The following is a 19,570-nucleotide window of genomic DNA, read 5'->3' as shown; positions in this document are numbered from 1 at the left end:
CCCTGCAGCTTATCAGCAACACAAATTTTTCCAAGTCATGATTACCAAGGATAGAGGGAAGATGAAGCTGAACAGCCCCCAATCCTGAGGCTTGCAAAAGGTAAGCAGCACAAGGCTGATACTGAGTGAAGACCTTGCGAGCACTACACTATCAAACAGCTTCTGCAAGATGCTTGCACAATCTTATATACAGTATGCAGTGATTATCTAAGCATCAGTTGGAAGGAGCATAAACCACTGATTAACGACTCCACTCCAAGGCCAGAGACATTATCCAAGGTGTGCAGGGAAGTCTCTCAAGCTTGTGTTTCGCAGGATTTCCAGGCAGGACTCCTAAGGCTCTTAGCCAGCATCAAATAAAGGTGTTCCCTGTACTACTGGTCTAGGGAAGGCTACCCTGATGGGGAACAAGACAGTGAACTACCATCTGAAACTAAGGAGAGAAATAGAAGAGCACCAGCAGGCAATGCAAACAAAAAACCACATAGATAGAGACTATCAAGTGTTGAAAAAATATCAGCCTTTTGTGCTGGACGAAGTGCAAGGTCAATGCATTGATTGAATGTTCACCACTTACCCCCATCTCTCATGAGGAAGTATTGGGGTGGAGACCTGTGAACTTAGGACTCATATCACAAGTGATTAGAACTAATGCTAAACCCTAGCTGAAGGAGCCTGGCCTTTGGCCAGGACTTTCAGAGAAGTACTAACAGTCCAGAGAAATGTGATTTTTAATGTCTATGGTTATAATAACTGTATAACCAGAGCAGATGTGGGTTCTAGCAAGAAAGATCTATAGGCAGGGCCAAGGGCATCCTTACTGTGCTTGGTACAGCCTGTCCAGATGAGTTAGGCAATGAAATCTCTCCTCAGCTACACAAGGTTGTGCCTCCAGGTTTGCAGGAGTATAGTGGTGATTCTGGGAGAATACACCATGGAGTTACACATATCCCAGGAATCTGCCTTCTTCTTGGAGGAACTGGGGGAACACTCAGGACTGCATGCAGGCCCTCATCATATGACCTGGTGAGTTGATAAACGGATGGGAATTAGCTCAAACCCATTTCTCTTCAGAGACTGCAGGAAATGTGAAAGACAAGGTAGGGTAGGGCAGGCAACTACAAGTGCATTCTGATCTAATTTACACTTATCTTATTCTTCTATAAACATCAAATATCTAGGGTATGTCTAGAGGCAGACATGCTTCTGTCTGCTGTTTGAGCTGGCTGAAGAGAACCAGTTTATTATTCCTGGTTTTAAGTGTGTGTATAGGTCAGAAATAATAATTTCTGTCCTGCACAAACTTTCCACTAGCAGGAGAAACGAAAAAGTTGTTTACAAATGAAAAGGACTGTTGTTTTGTCCTCAGAAGGTCCTTTAGTGCTGGCAGAAAGGCTGCGACTTTGCAGCAGCAGGAGGAACCCTGCAAGGACATTGTCCTTCGCATGCCAGTGAACCTCCTCCCAGCAAGGACACTGCAACTCCTGAGATCTCAAGCTGCATTATCCTGTTGAGTTAGACCAGTTTTCCTGGGGCTGTGGTACCTGAGTCAATCTATGCATTTAAGTTCCTACTTCAGCCTTGAAAGTTCTTATGGTCACACTCTCTTCATGCTTCATTTTTATGTAATGTTGGAACTCGCACCAATCAAGCTATCTTTTACACCTCGAGAACAAGTTTTACTTCCCAATATTAAGTTGTTGACACAAGAGTTCTGAGCCATTTCCAGAACACAATGATCAAATCCTGTTTCTGCAGGGTTCATGTGAAAGATTAAACACTGGTTTTATTGGGTAGCACAAAAGATGGTAACAAATGCATTATACACACAATTAGACAATATAAAACACTCCTTTGAAACATTTTCCCCTACCATTCATTTTAACAAACAGTTGCAGAAGTGTTACATTGCCTCAGAAGCTTTTGCTTGATGAGCAGGAAAACAATCTAATCTTGCAGTTGCAGCTAGATTTTCCTATCTGGATTTATGGTCAGCAAGAGACCTATCTGAGCTCTCTGTAGTCTTGCTTTGGTTCTGATGCTATACAACTACTAAGCACCTGCTACTCTCAGCACTATGCGCATCTGGCACTACTGAAAACTGATAGTGTGAGGGGAAGCTGACCACTGCCCAGTAACAGAGGAGATGGTAGTGTTAAACATACAATTTTGGAAGCCCTGTTAGTCAGAGTCAGTGACATGGTAACAGAAAACTCAAGTTTCAAGTATTAAATAGCATTTTCTGTAGACATTAAATTATAAAAAAGACAAGGGCAGCCCAAACCTTCTATACTTTGTTGGAAATAAATTCAAGGCTGGAAATATCAAATTCTCTTCTCTGCTGCAATTGTTCACACTTGCTCATTGCTTAAAGGAATAAGTTTATACCAAAGCAGCAAAGAAGGAGAAGAGAAAAAAATTTTGCTGAATATTCAAAACTTGTTTCTGAACAGACCGTGCACCATTTTTGGTCAGCTCTGCTTTCTATGCATATTTGCTGCTGCCAGGAAAATACATGAAAAAGCACTGTACGTTCCACACTTTGGATGATGTTTAATGCAGAAGCCCAGAAAGAGGGACCTAATGACAGATTTTCAAAGTTGCTGGACTTAACCCTAAGAAGCTGGATTTTATTTGCATCTACAACATGTTAATCTCTGTCCTTGCAAATAAAATTTCTGCTTTTCTGAGGTTTCAACAAGCAATACAATGATGCATGAAATTTTACCTTTAAACTTTAGAGAAAACAGCAGTCTTACTTTGCTTTTTAACAACACAGAAAAAGTAAGCATGAGAATTACAAAATACTAAAAAGTAGCAGCTGCAAGCCCTATGTCTGTCAGTGCTGAGAAGCAGAAATCCTGGGCCAGCAGAACGCCCAGTCTAAAATCTTCTGAAAGACAGTAACTTGCCCTAAAGGAAATCACTTGCCATAGCAACAGAATTCAAAACAGTGAAAGAGTAAATGAATCATTATTCTCTGTTCTGCAGCTTTGCAAAAGCCAAACATTCCACCAGGACTCACCAGCTCTGCATCATTTGTCTCTCATATGCCATTACTGACTCCACTTGTGAGAGGCAGAATTTAAGTTTGTCTGCTAAATAAGGCAGGGCAGTGACTTCTGATCTTCTGCTTTTCATGATTTGCACACCTATACATTTTCTATTGTATCCCTGCATAGCAAAATCTTTTTTTCAAACACCTGTAACTAGTGCATGGTTTGATAAAGACTGCTATATTCTGATTGCGAGTGTGCTAATATTTTAAAGCAGAAGGCTACTTAAATAGATCATCTAAACTGTCCTCTCAAGCTCATTTTCTTCCCCTGCTTCAGATGCACTGAAATCTCTCAACGACCCATACTCGAATATTTGTAAAAGTCTTTTTATTGGCGGTTGCACTTCATACTTGTCCTGGTTTTGCTACCACAATACTGAAAAAGCAGTGTCTTAACTGCTAGAGTTTATTTAACTGCGTATTCTGATTCTTCACTTAGGGGCAGTTATAACACTTTTGAAATGTATTTTTACTATCTCCATCCAAGCATAACTTCTCAATAACTTTTTTGAAACTGATAAAGTTATAAGTAGGAGACTCCAGTGGCCCTTTTCTGTTCTGCACAAGCCTTTATGGGCGAGTAACTGGCAGATTAGGATGTGACCATCGCTTCTTATTCAAACTTCAGTGAGGCAAGAAATATTTCATCTGAATTTTGAGACAAAATGAATCTTTTAAGGCTAATTTTCAGCATAAGCACATGAACAAGTCACCAGAAGGTAAGAAGATACAAGGCCTCATCTCATATATACTGACTTTTTGAATAAGTTTCTCTTTTGTGCAGTAAAAGTGAGGCCATTTGAGGTAGTTCAGATCTCTTCCAATGTGCAAATTTGGGGTTTTTTTGTCAGACAAATATGCAGTCTTTCTTGTTATGTTGGTGAGGTGGCTGATGTCAGCAAAAGGAGCAGTAGGGGATTTGTTTGTGTGACAAAGTTGCTCCTCTTATGGAAAACACTCCAACTGTTTTCACTGGCATTATCCCTCCCTCTACAAGTATTTCAAACGCCTAGTTCAAACTGTGCCGGTTGTGAAAAGGGGAGAGTAGAAAAAACACCCCTGCAATTTCAGGGAACTTTGCTGTTACATAAAATGTTTGGCAGCTGCAAGGACAGCCAGAGGTGTTCCATAGCCCAGGATGTGGGGCTATCACAAAGCAAAAGGGGTTTGCAAAGCACAGAAGATCAAACTGTTCTTGGTTAATTTCCTAACTGGTTGTCACTAGCAGCCCCGTTACATTTAAGAGCATGCTCTCCTGTAATAGGAAAACACAAAAGGCTCCAACTAGCATTGCAGCTTTCTCCTGGCCACCCAAAACCAAGATTCAGGTCACTTAATTACAGTGAGAGGGAAGGGATGCTGGGTAGAGATATTAGCTGTAAGGGCTGTAGAAGGCCAGGCTAGGTGACAACAATGGAGAGAAAGAGGGGGTTAGAGCCTCCACCATGAAGATGTAGTGGCTGACAGCCACAGTGCAAACAGGTGACTTTGGAAAGAGCAGAAAAGGCAGGGAAGTCTGGAGGCTAGAACTTCCTGTGCCTTCTTCCCCTTTAGAGGAGGAGTGGCACCCTTTCTTCTGCCTGTGTGAGGGGAATAGCTCTGGCATCCAAATAACAGCCACAAATGCAGAGCAGAGAGAGCCAGGTAGAAACCCCTCTGTGAGAGGGTGAAGAACCTCATACCTCTGAAGACATGGCAAGTACTCTGAAATAACCCACCGGAGCATGTGTGACTAACTGGCATGGAAGCAGGGATCCTTCACTTTGTGCTCCCAATGTGGCCAATTGCTGCATGCTTTTCCATCAAAGGCAGTGCACGCTCAGACTGGTCCCCCTGTGCCTTTGCTGCCATCCTCACTCATACAGTGAAGTGATGGTCCTGTTCCTGTTGGTGTTTGTTACCTCTACAAACCTTTGGTTGTCCTGGCCATTAGCTCAGTGTAAAATGAGGAATAATAAATATTTATTCCCATAATTTCTAGTTACCAAGCTGAATCCCAGTCCTATGGCAGCCTCTTACAATTGTACCAGTTGAGTTATCACTTGTGGTTGTTTGATAATGGTGTCTTTTGAGCTCTGAAGGGTTAACAGGGGCAGCTGCTTCTAACTTACATTCCTAGCTTGCTTCATCAAGTCCTTTCCCATACTCCCTCCTCAGCTTGGGAGGAGTTTATTTTTCTGGGGAGCTGTCATTTGCAGGAAGCATACACCACGCAGTCACCAAGTCAGGCATCACTCTTCAGAGTCACTGGAAAGCTTCAACATACTCCACAGGAAGAGAGGACAGGCCTGCCTTTCCCCAGTAGTCAATGGCACGCACTCTGTAAAAGCCGGAGACAGAGCTTCCTGCAAATGAAAAGGTTAGAAATGTCACTGTGAAAGGCTGACACCTGTGGTGCTTGGAGGATGTGGAGCAGGCACTACTCCTACAAAATGTAGGTTTGTGGAAGGGGCTGGGAAAGTGGTGAAATCAATTCTGTAACCTTTTTAAGTGTGTTTGTGCCTGTCTAACTAAAAATTCCTAAATTCCTCATGCCTTTTTTTTTTTTTTCTTTTTTTTTCCCACCAAGGACCTCCTCTCTCCTCATTAGGATTTTTGAGCAGAGCTACAGGACTGCTGTCCCAGTAGCCCCTTTGGAAGAAGGCTATGACATCTTCTGCAACCCACAACTAGTAATTTCCTTTTTTCTGACTTACTTCTCTGCCTGAATTGTGCCTTTGGAACAGGTCATGTGGGGACAGCATCAACAAAGAAGCAGAACAAGAAGCATGCAGGCTGACTGAAAACCCTCTGATCAACATAGGAAGCAGCACCACTTGCTCCAAAGGTATGTGAGTTTATGTTCTGTGGCTCTGCTGGTTTTCATCCTTGATCCAGTTTGAAGAACATAACCTTCACTAGCAGAGTTTTAACCTCAAAATCAATATAAATAGTTTTTCTCATCTATTTACTTGATTTTTATTGGTACTTTAGAGTTGGGTTTTTTTTCCTAAAAGATAAAGAATGCTAGAAATAATGAGTGAGAAGGAAGTACGTAGCAAGAAAGGCTGCTGAGATGTGAAATTTTTTTCAAGCTATATTTTCTTTTTTTATTTTTGAAACAAACAATCAAATCTGGTAGGCTGCCTGGATGTGCAGCACTAGATGATAATGAATCCTAAAAGTTTTCAAAGATTTGCCCTAGCCATGTTCACTCTTTCTTTACATTGCAGTAATTGCTCTGAAATTTATTATGCACCGACTGCTGATGCTAAGCCTTTCTCAGGCTAAGATGAGCATGTGTTTCTGGCAAAAACCTCTCTGAATTGCTCTTTGTTAGTATCACTTTAAGGCAAGGTCTGTCTGTGTTTCACACAGCTCTGATTAGTGCTTAGTAGTAATACTTCTTAGATAGTCACATTGCGGATTAGACCACATTTGGTTAAAAAGCCCAAAAAGCAACAAAAAATACCTAAAGAAAACATCACTACCTTCTTTCATCATTTTCCATCTGGGTATGTTTCTATTGCGTCTACTCTGTAGTTCAGGAGAAATGATCACAGGCTCTGGGAGAAACTTTGCTTGCTAACAAAAATGAAATTCGCTGCTTTCTGAAGTAGAACTTAGGCAGCTAGTCAGGGCTAAAGAGAAAGCTCTAGGAAACAGCAAAGAGACATGTCTCTCCTTGGCTAAGTGTTCAGATAACCAGGACAAACTGTCCTACAGGAGGACCTCTTCTCTTCTTACAAGGGAGCACCTCAATAGCTTAAGATTACCAAGTCATGAAAGGGTATAGGAACAGGGACAGTTGACCACAATGAAAGCAGAATTTCGAGCCTCTCCTGGAGCAGCTCAGAACACGATAAATGCAAGACAACCAGCCCCTCCAGCAAAGGTGGGTGTGACCTCCCACTTTTTCATATGTTGATGCAGTATCCTTAGGTATCCTTTGTACCACCTCAAGACTCAGTGGTACAAAACAAATGTTGCCAAAGCTGTTTGCTCCTACTGCTTTACCCGAAGAGGACTGTACAAATTTAAGCAAAGGCATGGCCAATACTTGTGGGACTCAGCCCAAACCTTTAGACTTGCCTTGCCGTGAGTCTACTACCAAGAACACAACACCAAGCTCTGTTCATGGGGAGCAATTTTTTTTTTGTTCTTATTTTTGCATGCTTCTACAACAGCTACAAATAGAGACAAAAGTGCTGCTTTGCCTCTCAGGGAGCCTGCCAGGCCCACACCTGTGTGACTTTGCTTTCTGTGTGACAAGGAATTTACTCATGGCAATACTCTTAATAATGTCCTCATTACTGTTTGTCAATTAAGGCTTGTCCTCGAGAATAAGGCTTTCACTGAGAACATAGTCCTAAAGGAAGGGATGTGCTCTTATTTGTGATGGGAGTCTATGTCACTAGCAAGCTACATACCTTCAGTAGCTACTAAGTGATGTTTCACAGACTCATGAATAGCACTATTAACATGACAGATTACATAATATGTGTATTCTTGCCTTACCTGGACTGTAGACCCAAAGAGTGAATATTGTGTCTTTGGCATTAATCCTCCGGTATGCTTTTCCATCTGGTGAGAACTCCACTTCAAATGTCTTTATACATCTAGAAAATAAAACCAGACAGCTCAGTAAAGAGAACTGATAATGTGGTGAGCAATCAAATCCTTATCTCAGGGCCATTTCAACAAAGAAGGCCAAAAATAGGAAATACTCAGTTGATTCATTCCTACCAAATGTGGGATGGCATGAATTGTCAGTATTAGGAAGAACCATGGCTCCAACAGCCTACAGAAGAACACCCAGGCTGACTTGCTGTATTGGGTACTTGCAGCATCACAAACTGTTAAGCATCTTCTGCTCCCAGGGTTATCAAGGCTGAAGACTCTAGTGAGGCTGGCTTGAAAAGGAGCTAAGTCAGTGCTTCCTGGGGCAGTCTGCATGTACACTGCATCACCTCTGACAGTTCACCTACAGAGGGTTTTCAGTCTAGTACAGCTTGCTGGAGCAAGGAACTGGAGCTTTTCTCTTCCAGCTCACATCCCTTCAGCGATGTGCAAGATCCCATCTAGGCACCTGCTGCTAAGGTAACTTTTATCATGGATCTTCCTGTCTGCTATGCTGACAGCAAGTCCCTCAAAAATGCCATTGGATGCTGGTGAGCAACAGGCAGATTCCCTTGCTCAGACCGCAGATTAGTTAGGGTTGCTCTCCATAGGTACTGCATGTAGGTCCTATAGTTCATTTTGTCAGACAAATGCACTGCAGCACCTCTCAAAGAACAAGGAGTCATTGATCTGTGAACTCGTTTCACTTTGTAGGACTGGTGGCAACTTAGGGAGTAATGTGCTGGTATATTGGTTATATTGATTTCATTTTAAAAGCTACTCACTTTGAATTTACACAGCCATCATCCCACAACACAATGATCTGCCCTTTTGTGAGAGGGATCAAACGAACGCCCATCACCTGTCCAAAGACACATGCCCATGTAAGAAAACTGTACAAACCAATCAACCAGGTCATAATTCATCCTTCCTTACTAATTATTTGCTTTGATTCTTTCCACTGAGACCAGGAAAAAAAACAAAATTCCCGTCTCTGTGGCTTCATAGCCTTTGTCTCCAACCTGTCAACTTTGAAGAGGACCTTCAGAGGCTCTGGGCACCACTGTGAACACAGGTAGGATTGAATGAGCAGATACAGATATCTAATCTAGGATAGCCATTATTCCATTTTATTTTTAGCTATCAATTATAAACTGGCGAGCTGTTGTCAAGCCTAGTAGCACATGATGTGATTTTTAAAAAGATACTGCAGTTTCTGGTACTGCATTATTATTTTCCCACCGTGGATAAACTTGCATTTATCTCAGTGATGGCTTTTATCACTTGCTGTGGAATGCTTTATCTTGAATTACACCTTGAAGAGCCTTCTCATCAAAGGAGAGAAGAACTGTTCATTTACTAAGTCTTACATGCTACTTTTAACAAGTAATAGACCCAACTCCTAGTCCACCTCTTTTTAGCGAGAATTAAAGCAGGAAGTAATTTCTAATTTGGTGAGTCCGATAGTAGAATACAACAGATACTTGATCAGGAGCAGATCTGGGTCTTGCACAGATGTGGATAAGAAAGACTGAGGGAACAGGAAAGTCTTGCTTCAGTGTCAGGATGCCACCTTCAGGAAATGGGAATGGGCCTGTTGCCACCGGGTCCTGTGGAGCCCAAGAGAAGCATTGTGAATAATCTTTCATTACAGCACCTAAAGGCCAACTGCTACATCAGCATAAAGTGACTGTGTATTTAGTTTGGGACTGTAAATTTCCAATACAGTTGGTGCTGGTAACTGGCTTACAGCCATCAGAGTTCTTCAAGCTGAGAGACTTTTCTATCTTGCCTGTTTTCCAGCTTTTCAGGAAACAGCAGGTTTGTCCATCTCACATTGATCATAAATGCCCTTTGGGCGCAATCTGTCACTTAGCAACCTCACATGGATGCCTTTCTTCCTAGTGGGCTGTACAAACCACACCCTTGTCTCATAGCTATGGATTTCCAGTGTGCAGTGAAAACTGTTGTTACCTCCAACAGCCATTCAGCTGGTCTCTTGAAGATAAGGTTTCACCAGATGGCCAAAAGTATCAAAAACCTTGCTGCTGGCCTGTTGCAGGATGGCTCCCACTGTAAACCATCAGCCTTAGCTGTAGATGCCAAGTCTCTTCCTAACTTGCACAGGGTAGCTTCCACCTCAGGGAGCTGTTTGTTTTCTGTTATTGGGGGGTGTTCTTTTCAACTCTCTAATGCAGCAATTTGGCCCATCTGCAGTATACACAGGGCCACATGACTTATTTGGGGAGACAGAACAGAAAGTGTCTCAAAGCTCATTGAAGTTTTACAGAGAACGTGGAACTTGCTCTGGAGCAACTCTGCCTCCTTAGTTAAGAGTAGGCCAGTAGCAAAGCAGCTGGTCTCCTACATCTAGTCTCTTGTATAACATAAATGCACAGGTATCAGTTGGGGGTCAGCTACATTTCTTTGCATGACTGCAACTGCATTTTCATATGTACACAAAATGCATGTGACTGTGGGCTAAGGAGATTTTGACTACTTGAGTTGATTTCTTGTCTCTTTACCTGTAGTTAACCAATTCACAAGCACTTCACCCATACAATGCTTCAAACAAATACATGGTCCTACCTCAGCATCCCTTATTTGCTGGAACTGTTCTGGGGAAGGAAAGTCAGGACTTCCTAGCTTTTTCCACGTCAGGTAGGGATTGGTTTGGTTGTTATCCAGGTAATACGTCATATATACAAGCTCTTTAGGAACACAAATGAAAGAGAGTGAAGTAAACCCTTTACTAGGATTTAAAGATTACCAAGAATAAATTTAGCAGAAGGTGTTTAAGTCTACCTTCTCAAAAGTTATTTCATCATTTTGGAGCCTGGCTTCCACTGGAAAGTTACAAGCTAGCACTCTTACAAGGCTCTACAATTTATATTTGCCAACTTTAAATCTCAAGTTATTACTTTCATAACCAGAATCAAAACCCTCTTATTTTTTGCACAGGTGCTGCACACATTTTTTGGACAACTGCATCAGCTGTGTAATCATGTGGTCATGTTGGCTGTCTTGGAGGCATCCCAGTATGGGAATTTTTGCCTGGCAATATCCAGGCAAGGACACTGAGATTAATAGCTTTCCAAAAAGGTAGCACTTGCAACTGCCATTAAAGGCAGGCTCAAAGTGCAGTGATTATGAAAGAACCTTTCCTAGAAGAGCACCATCGTATCTCAGAAAATCTGTGAGTGCCCACAGATGACAGAGAAAGTTAGCAAATGAAACTCACCCTTGCAACGAAAGGCAACTAAGTAGAAGTGTTTCAGCAGATGTTTTATCCTAAAGATCAATTATTTGAGCTGTCTACATGATGTTTACCTCTAAGTTTGGGGAAGTGGGTGGCATTCACTGTGACGGTGCTGATGTTGGTTGAAGTTCTGTTATCCTCACTTGAACACATCAGTAGACTAGCTTGCCAACTGTCTGAGGGTTGCATCTCACTTGGGGTGTGCACAGATGCCAGGACACCAATTGTGCTGTTTTGAGAGCTTTTGCCTTCACTGCTGTTTACTTCTGTAAAAATCTGCTTTTCTCCTTTAAAAAATGTGACAACTCTGTAAGCATCACTGCTAGTCAGTTCTGTATCAGCTTCTGGTACAGGAATGGTCAAAACATGGGAATCTATAGGCTGAGCTATATTCTACCTTATTTAACCAGGTATAGCATTCAGTCAGGCTTATTTTACAACAGCAGAGCATGCACATCCTACAGTTCTTATGCTCAACAGTTCAGCCAGCAACATCTAAGCATGTAACAGTGAATTAGGATCTTCCCTTAATATGCTGCATGGGTCTTCCAGCTGTGGGGATTTCTTAAAGACATTTGCAGCCTGATGTGATGGCACAAGAGGGAAGTACCAGACAACGAAAAAGGAGTGGTGGCATACAGAGGGTATAAAGCAGTAAATTAAATAAAATGGATAACAGACTGTCAGGAACATTGTGGAATAATTACTGGAGGTAACTTAAAAATCAGAATCATCTCCTGAGGTATTAATTTCTCAGAGGAAATGAAATTTAATTTTGTTAACACAGGTGGTAAACAGAGGGTAGGAGAAATCCTGCTTTTATCAATGGTGAGATGGCTGGAATAATCACTCTTAGGCAGGAAGCTTCTAGGTAGAGGAGGTTACTGATGTGTTTTTAATCAGTGGTTACTATACCTAACAGTGCCAGCAAGCCCATGACAGTCAGCACTGGTTTCCGCACCATCTGGACGTGAGGTGGCTTTGTATTGTTCATCTGAAAACGTGCTGTCAGAGTCCGCTGTGTGAAGTAATGGGGGTAGTAGCTCAAAAAGGCATTGTCATTACTCAGCAGTGTGTAGTTGATGGTGTTATTGGCTTTGGAAATGAGCAGGTTTTGATGCTGGATGATTACCTGCAAAGTCATAGAGAAGATGGAACTTCCCTCAGAAGAAAATCGAACAAACACATAATGTCTGTATTTTTAAAAAATCTTTATAGCATATTGAAAAGAGCTGTCACTCTGCCATTTGGAAAAGGTTGAAGAACTAAACTGATCCTCACAACTCTGGGAGAAACTACTCTTTAGGTGATACATTAATTGCTGCAAAATATAAAGTATCCACATAGTTTTGCCAGTAAAAAAATCTCTTGAAATTACTATTACTAGCACTCCACATGAATTATTAATCTATTTACTTGGCTACTGCACTACAAATGACAGTCCTCTCTCTTGAATATTAAATTATTAATCTGTATTTACCAGCTGAATTAAATCTAAATGGTTCTCCAATTCTTTTACTTTGTACCCATTACACAAGTGTCTGGGAGCTGATCCTGGATTCTGTCCCTCCGGGAGTCATGTTACCCACTTGGTGCTAACATGGAATTACTTCTGCTGGTATTTCACTGGCTGCTGTGCTGCTTTCCTGCAAAGTGTTAGAGCTCCCAATTTATCTGTTTACCAGATTGTGCCTAGGTGTCAAAATCAAACAGAACTTAAGAAGGCTGACAATTGAAAAGGTCTCATAATTGTGTCCCTGAAGGAACACAGGGCTCCAGCTCTTATCCACCCAGGTGTTACATTTTCCACTGGATGCCTCTTCTTCTCCATATCATCATGTCATTATAAACACTGTTGTTTCCTCTCATAAACTCCCTGTAATGCAGTCAGTGACTTGTTGCTTTGGAGGAGTCTGCTTCTGCATGCAACCTAGAGGATCTGGGAGCCTTTGTCTCCACAAAAGCAGCTGATAAGACGTATCATGTTTCCAGGTGATATACACACTGATCTGATCAGCAGCAGTAATTAATTAAAGGCCATATGTACAGACATCCAAAACCAAAGAATGGGCTTACGCTGAAAGCTCAAGGGACTTCTTAGTTATACCTGATGTCTCTTGATGAGATAAATTTATGAAGGAGTGCAGAAACAATGTCTCACATAAGTGAGGTGATAGCTAGCAGTAGTAAGATGACAGCAGTAGTATTACATGGACAGTGGATGTGTGAGTACAGTCTCATCAGGTGGATCTAACTAGGGGACCTTATATAGTACCTGACATACTCTCCAACACATGCAAGGCTAGTTCTCGGTTGCTTTTTTTTTAAAGGGAAGATGAAGAAAAGTAATACAAACTAAATAAAGCTACTGAAAAGAGACTGTTCAGGGAAACCCTAGCTGTATCAATAGGGAGCTCTCTTTTTGTTGGATCGATTATTCTGAGTAGCTGCTTAAGAACTGACTGTAAGTCTACTTTTGCAACTGGATTAACACTTCAGGAGTCCCTACTGTGACAAGACTGTCAGTGAACTGAGTTACCTTTACAATCATAGCAGCATAGGTCACATCAGCTCGCCACAGTTGTGGAGTGGACCATCCAACCATTGGATCTGCTTCATCATTGTATATGGCAACAGAGGCAAAATTTGGAAACAGCTTCTGAATTTGTTCAACTGCTTCTACTTCTTGTTGCAAGATGGAGAGAGAACTCCCACCTCCCTACAACAGTATTTCATATCTGCTTAGTGAAAGTAAGCAAACAGTAGAACGCACACAGACATAACATACAGACATAAATATATTCTGAAAACATGTTCCTGGAGTCCCTGAGGAGATTAGTATTTTTACCTAATCCATTACAGCATACGTAGTTTGCATGCGCTCCTCCTAGTATATAAAATGGAAAAGAGGTAGAGGAGGTGTTTCCCCCTGGGAGTTAGGGAAAGCAAATTTGCTTTGGGTTCAAGTGTTGCAACTGAACATCTTCCAACGTTTCTTTAGACTAGGTAGCCATGCTTCCTGCTATAGTCAGGAATGTAACTCAGATCAAACTGATTAAAAAAATAGCCTTAAACTGAAATCTTGGACTAACCTTCTTATGGAGAGAGATGTAGTCCAGCCTTACACCAGTCTCCCCTGTGAAGAAGTTGGTTCCATTGTAGCAGTGACAAAGAAGACTCCAGCATATAGGTGACTTGGGTAAGGGGTGGAAGGAATCCCCAGGCCCTCCAAATTTTAGTAGAGGACTGGCTGCTCTTAATCCTTCTGAGCAAGCATCATAATAGTTGAGAAACCCTGAAGTCCAAACAGATGCATATTTCTAAGATAACTTAAAATAGAACCTTGATCTAAAACTACAGGGAGACATTATAACTCTATTATTGCATTTATTGGCAGGACCTCACAAACTGTGGCTACTCTTTCATATGCACTGACAATATGCAAAGACATCAAAACCTCAGCTGCATTCACAAGGTTCGTCCAAAGGTCTTGTAAGGACAGGTTGCCAAAGCATGCATCTTTCAATGAACAGTCTTCCTCTTACTCCACCCTTCAGCCCCTCACCCCCAGTAACCTTTACATCCAAATAGTGAACTGCATCTTCCTAGTTTAACTCCTGTCCTGTTTTCCCTGTTCTACTATCCCTGTATTTATACTGACGTCCAAGCAGGGAACAAAGTGTAGTCAGGAACAGGGCCTTAGCAAAACAGACTAGGTATACTTTCCACATTCCTTGTCTCTCCTATCTACCTTATTTCTTTGACAGCATCTCTCCTTTCTCAAAGTCACCCCTCCACCCACCCCCATACACCTGTCTCACTTTACTATATTAGAAAGTGCTCCAAAATATGCTTACCTTTCACTGTCATAGACACATTGTCAAAGTCGTGGTGGTCTGGTTCATTCCATGTTTCAAAATTCCATTTAGCAACATTCTCCAATCCATACTTATCTGTAGGAGAGGCCTTATTTATCAGTGAGCTGCATATTCAGAAAATCCCATCAGTTAGTCACTGATCCAGACAATCCTGTCAATTAGGGCTGCAGGTGAGGTTCATCACTCAGAGCTACAACAGGGTATAAATATTACCTTTTTTTAATAATGAAGGGAATGTGATTTTGGTAGTTCAAAATGATCTCTCATTTTTTATGAAATACAGCAATATTTGAGAAAGATGAAAGGGAGGTGATGTGAATTACAGCTTTGTGGTTAGAGCACTCACCTAGCCTTGAATCAGGTTGAGGCTTCTGCCTCATTAGAGATATTTGAAGCTGGCACGTGGCAAGTATTCAGGTTATCATGTCCTAGTGCAAGCTGGTGATTTACAACCACAACAAAATGAAAAGTCAGTCCAAATGTGCTACCCAGAACACACCACTCATTCTGGATACTGGTCACAGATGAGCGAAAAAAAGGGCTATTATCCCATTGTCTGTTCTGACATAGGTTTTTTCCTGTTATGTGCTGAAATCCAAGGACTTGAAATTAATCACAATACACAGAACTTTTTACGGCAGTTAGAAGGGATTATAAAAAAAACCCAGGGGGTTTGTTTGTTTGTTTGTTTGTCTGTTTGTTTTGGAACTTACCTATGTATCTACTGGCCAGAAGTGTAATTAAGTTTCTCCACCTTACTACCTGTTCTTTATCTTCAAAATCTAAAAAATATCCTGATGGATTCCCCATCAACTCAAATCCTAAAAAAGACACAAAATATTGGTCACCTTTTTTTGTGAATGCTCTCTCCTTTTGATTAACAAAGGTGTTATTGCATTATCTGAAACAAGCTTCTTAATCAAGAAGCATCATTAAATGGGCTTTCCCTCCTGTTTCTACACATCCCCACCAGGAATATTTCAGATTTGAGGTTGCTCAGACTTGTTACTTGTCAATGACTATAGTAATCAATACTAATACTTACCACCATAAATTCAGGGCTCAGTGGGAACTTTAAACAGTGGATGGTCACAGAAATTCAAGGGAAGCTATACCTTGAGTACCTGCTTCTCTGGCCCTTTTAGGTACATGGGTACAAAGCTTTCTCCTTTCTCAATTCATACATCTCAAACTTTTGTTGAAAGCAATGCAAAACCATTTGTTTTGTCTTAATTGCCCTAATAAGGTTTTGCTCACACTATTTACATTTATATGGGCATGAGGTAAAGGCAAGTAGAAAAAAAAAAGAATTTTTATCAAAATCACCTTTGGCAAAGCTAAGAATTTTCTGATGATTGCAAAATAAGGGCAAACAGATGTAGCAAGTTGTAGAGGCAGCGAGCTGCCCTTACCTGGAATTAGCTTATTTTCCCACAGGAGATCCATAAGGTTATCCAAGGCAGTAAAATTGTAGTGAAATTTCCCATTGATCACTCTGAAGAATACAGGTAATAAAAAGTACAAATGTAAATATTATAGCAAAGGTGGCACATGGTTGCAGGTAAGGGGTGAAATGCTTGCCAAGGGGTGAGATGCTTGCCTTCTTTTGGCCCTCAAAATTTACATGTAACTATGGTTCTTGGAACTGTACACAAACCTTCTTCCTCTGAAGTAATGGGTGTTCCCCATAAGCAAGTCATGTTTCTTGTTCAATCCATGCCCTATTCCTATTCCAGCAGCAGCAATGGGAGCAATATAATGAACTTGCCTGCTGGATTTTGAGTTCTTAACAAGATATTAAGATTTCTAACTCTTTGCTGAAGTGAAATTTTTCTAGACTTTTTTTGGCTGATCTGTTTTTTTCAGTTTCCATTTGATTACCTACTGTTAGGCCAGCTGGTTTCCACCTTGTCTCATACGCAGTCTTTCTTAATGTTCTCTTCATTTGCAATACATAATATAGCTTTCTTAGTAGCACGTTGTATGGGTTTAGGTCCAGCGCAGGTCCTTTTTATCTTTCAAAGAATGCTGAATTTATGCACACAATGTCTGTAGTTTTTACTTCTTTGTTAATATTTGCTTACTATTTCTTCTGTACTCCCAGGATCTCAGGCTGCAATCCTTTTACCCAGCTTTGAATACATGTGTTCAAAGACTTAGGAGTAGCCCCATGATGCACCCCTTTGTGTAGGGATGCATCCCTCTCATAACTTGCAGGAGCACAGGTAGTAAAATTTGGGCATTCACCTGCATGGGAACACTGGAGTTCTTTTACACAGGGGATGAAAACTGGCATTTGCAATTTATCTATGATACCTTTGAAGATACACTTTAAACTCCTGAAAGGCTTTTCTTGCCTGGTATCCAGTGAAAACACATATAATGTAATATGTGGGTTTGTGTATGATTTCCTGTGACTTTTGAACTTGGGGCCTGATTTTTAACTGCAATCTGACAGGGCAAGAGAAGTTTTGCCAGTATGAAGTGTCAAACAGGAATTAAAAGTGAACTACTAGTCACAATATTCTGGTAGTGTGACTTACTGCCATTTGGCCCAAGCCACAGCCTTGGCCTGGTGCCCAAATTCTGACCTAAGTATGCCCTGAGCAAAAGGCTTTATAAGCACCCTGGAGGTAAGTCCAGCCCTGGTCATAGAGGAAGGCTGATCAGAGTCTTGCTAGCGCCTCTCAAAGCTGATTTCTCCAGCCTTGCCAGACCACTATACCTAATTCCTCTGGCACAGTGCAGACTGAACGCTGCCTCTGCTGTCTTGCCTACTCCTTCCTAGGCACCTTGCCTCTGCTTGGGTGGAAAACTGTACAGGAGAACTGCAGATGCAACGTCCTAGGTGTGCTGGAAGTGGGAGAGACAATCGCTTACAGTCCCTGTAACTGATCAGTGCTAGCAAGGTGGGCTAGGCACACAGGATAAAAAGTGAGAATGGAGCAGTCAGCAGATCTCTTAAATCAGTGCTGGGCTCTGTGCTGATATTCACAGCTTGGTTCTTTCTGCACCTTCCCATGCATTTATGAGCCTCTTAGACTGAGGCTCTTCATGGGTGCTTTCTTGCCAAGGTGTGATAGTTTTAACTCAGCTGCCAGCCAAACAAGACACAGCCACTTGCAGCCTCCTACTTTCCCCTCCCCTAGCCCAGGGAATCGGTGAGAGGATTGGAGGGGTGAGGAGACTTGTATGTTGAGATAAGAACAATTTAATAATTAGAATAAAATAAAATTTAAATTGTGATAATAATAATAATAATAATGATAACAACTATACATATATGAGTGATGCAGAGTACAGTTGCTCACCACCCACCAATAATGATCCTGGAGGAGCAAAAAAGAACCCCAAAACCAAAATCGCAATCCCGGAAAAGCGAGCCTGAGTGATTCCCAAGAGAATCCCCCCGCTTTCCAGTCAGCCCCAGTTAATATACAGAACATGACGTGATATGATATGGAATACCTTATTGGCATATCCAGCTGTCAGTTCTGGGTTTTGCTAACTCCCCTCCCCGCCCCCAGCACCAGTCCTCTGCACTTGCAAACTACCCAAACACCATGTCCTTGTACCTTATCAACATTCTTCTCATAACAATCCCCACTGAAACCAAAGCAGAGTGCTTTCTAGCTACTAAGAAGAAAATTAATCCTATCCTAGCAAAAAAAACAGGACACAAGGGAAGGTTTCACTGAAGAACCTGTAATAGCAATCCTGAAGTTCTCAGAGCATTAAGAAGGGTTGACAGAATTGTCTAGTGAATAAAGAACAGAACTGTTCAACCTGAAGAGGACAAAGTGCCATCAGCATCACTGACTATGATCTAGAGGCTGAAAATAGGACAGGCAAAACAAATGTAATGCAAGCCATATCCACTGTACCAGCTCCACCTGTGATGTAACCAAGCACACAATCTTATAGCCCCAGCATGGTCCCACTCTTTTGAGAAAGACCTGAAGCTGGCTTTTCACTTTTAAAGTATGGCCTACCACAATGACAGCAACTGTCATGTCTGCAGCCACTGATGGGCTTGCAGTTCCTGCCAGAGTCAAATGGTGCACTGGCAAAATAAGCAAAGAGCAGGAAGATATTTATTTAATTTAGTATCCATAAGAGCGTTTTAGAAGTTATTGGTGAACTAAAGAATGGCCATTAGGAACTAGGGGTTTTTTTTGGCTTATACAGAAGTTTAAAAAAAAAGTATGACAGTCCTATTCCAAAGTTCAAAGACAAATATTTTGTTGCAAAAGGTAGCCCTGCTCCCTCAGATCCATTAACTATTTCCAGTTGTACCCTGTGTTCTATTGAAATATTTGCTTACATGCACACTTACAGTCAGTGAACACAAGAATGATTAACTCTACTGTCTTGTACAAGCTTAATAACGCCATTTAGATAATAGAAAAGGAACTAGAGTCTTCCCGACTCCAGTCTAAGGTCTACACAGTACTATATGCAAACATGGGTAAATAAGGCCCTGTTGATGCATGCACACTTAAGATCCTAGCACATCTACCTTCTTCCTCCTGTATCAATTAAGTAAAACATGTAAAGCAGAATGCCATTGCAAGCCATGACTGAAGTGACAGCATGTGAGATCACGCGTTATGTGTGCAGGTGTAGAGGCACTTCTTAGGCCCTTTGGTTGACCTGTAACTTTATGGGAATCTCTTCTTGCTTGCAAATGAATTAGGCAGTATGCTCCTATTAATAAAATTATTACTTGACTGACAGGATTGCTGCTTTCTCAAATCTTGATCTTATCCTTACCCA

The 19,570-nt window shown here is 41.5% G+C and overlaps 1 protein-coding gene across 1 annotated transcript; it reads right to left on the bottom strand.

Moving 5' to 3' along the window:
- Positions 1–4,993: 4,993 nt before the first annotated feature.
- Positions 4,994–16,312, bottom strand: IDUA (alpha-L-iduronidase). The gene is made up of 12 exons (XM_010172618.1): positions 16,207–16,312; positions 15,508–15,615; positions 14,774–14,869; positions 14,009–14,211; positions 13,456–13,635; positions 11,832–12,048; positions 10,988–11,203; positions 10,247–10,368; positions 9,142–9,267; positions 8,443–8,519; positions 7,556–7,656; positions 4,994–5,403 (listed from the first exon to the last, which is right to left on the bottom strand). The coding sequence occupies exons 1-12, from the start codon at positions 16,238–16,240 to the stop codon at positions 5,303–5,305; spliced, it is 1,581 nt and encodes a 526-aa protein (XP_010170920.1). The 5' UTR covers positions 16,241–16,312; the 3' UTR covers positions 4,994–5,302.
- Between the last annotated feature and the right edge of the window lie 3,258 nt (positions 16,313–19,570).

This window comes from Antrostomus carolinensis, unplaced genomic scaffold (assembly GCF_000700745.2).
Source record: "Antrostomus carolinensis isolate BGI_N321 unplaced genomic scaffold, ASM70074v2 scaffold13417, whole genome shotgun sequence".
NCBI classification, from domain to species: Eukaryota; Metazoa; Chordata; class Aves; order Caprimulgiformes; family Caprimulgidae; genus Antrostomus; species Antrostomus carolinensis.
The sequence above is the reverse complement of the archived record's forward strand: the minus strand, read 5'-3'. Positions and strand labels throughout refer to the sequence as shown.

Coding starts and splice junctions, on each gene's coding strand:
- IDUA (XM_010172618.1), bottom strand. CDS start 16,240: ATGGATCTCCTGTGGGAAAATAAGCTAATTCCAG. Junction 10,369..10,987: donor CCACTTCCCCAAACTTAGAG/GTAAACATCATG, acceptor GTGTTCCTAAAG/AGCTTGTATATATGACGTAT. Junction 5,404..7,555: donor TCTTTGGGTCTACAGTCCAG/GTAAGGCAAGAA, acceptor TTTCATTTGCAG/GAAGCTCTGTCTCCGGCTTT.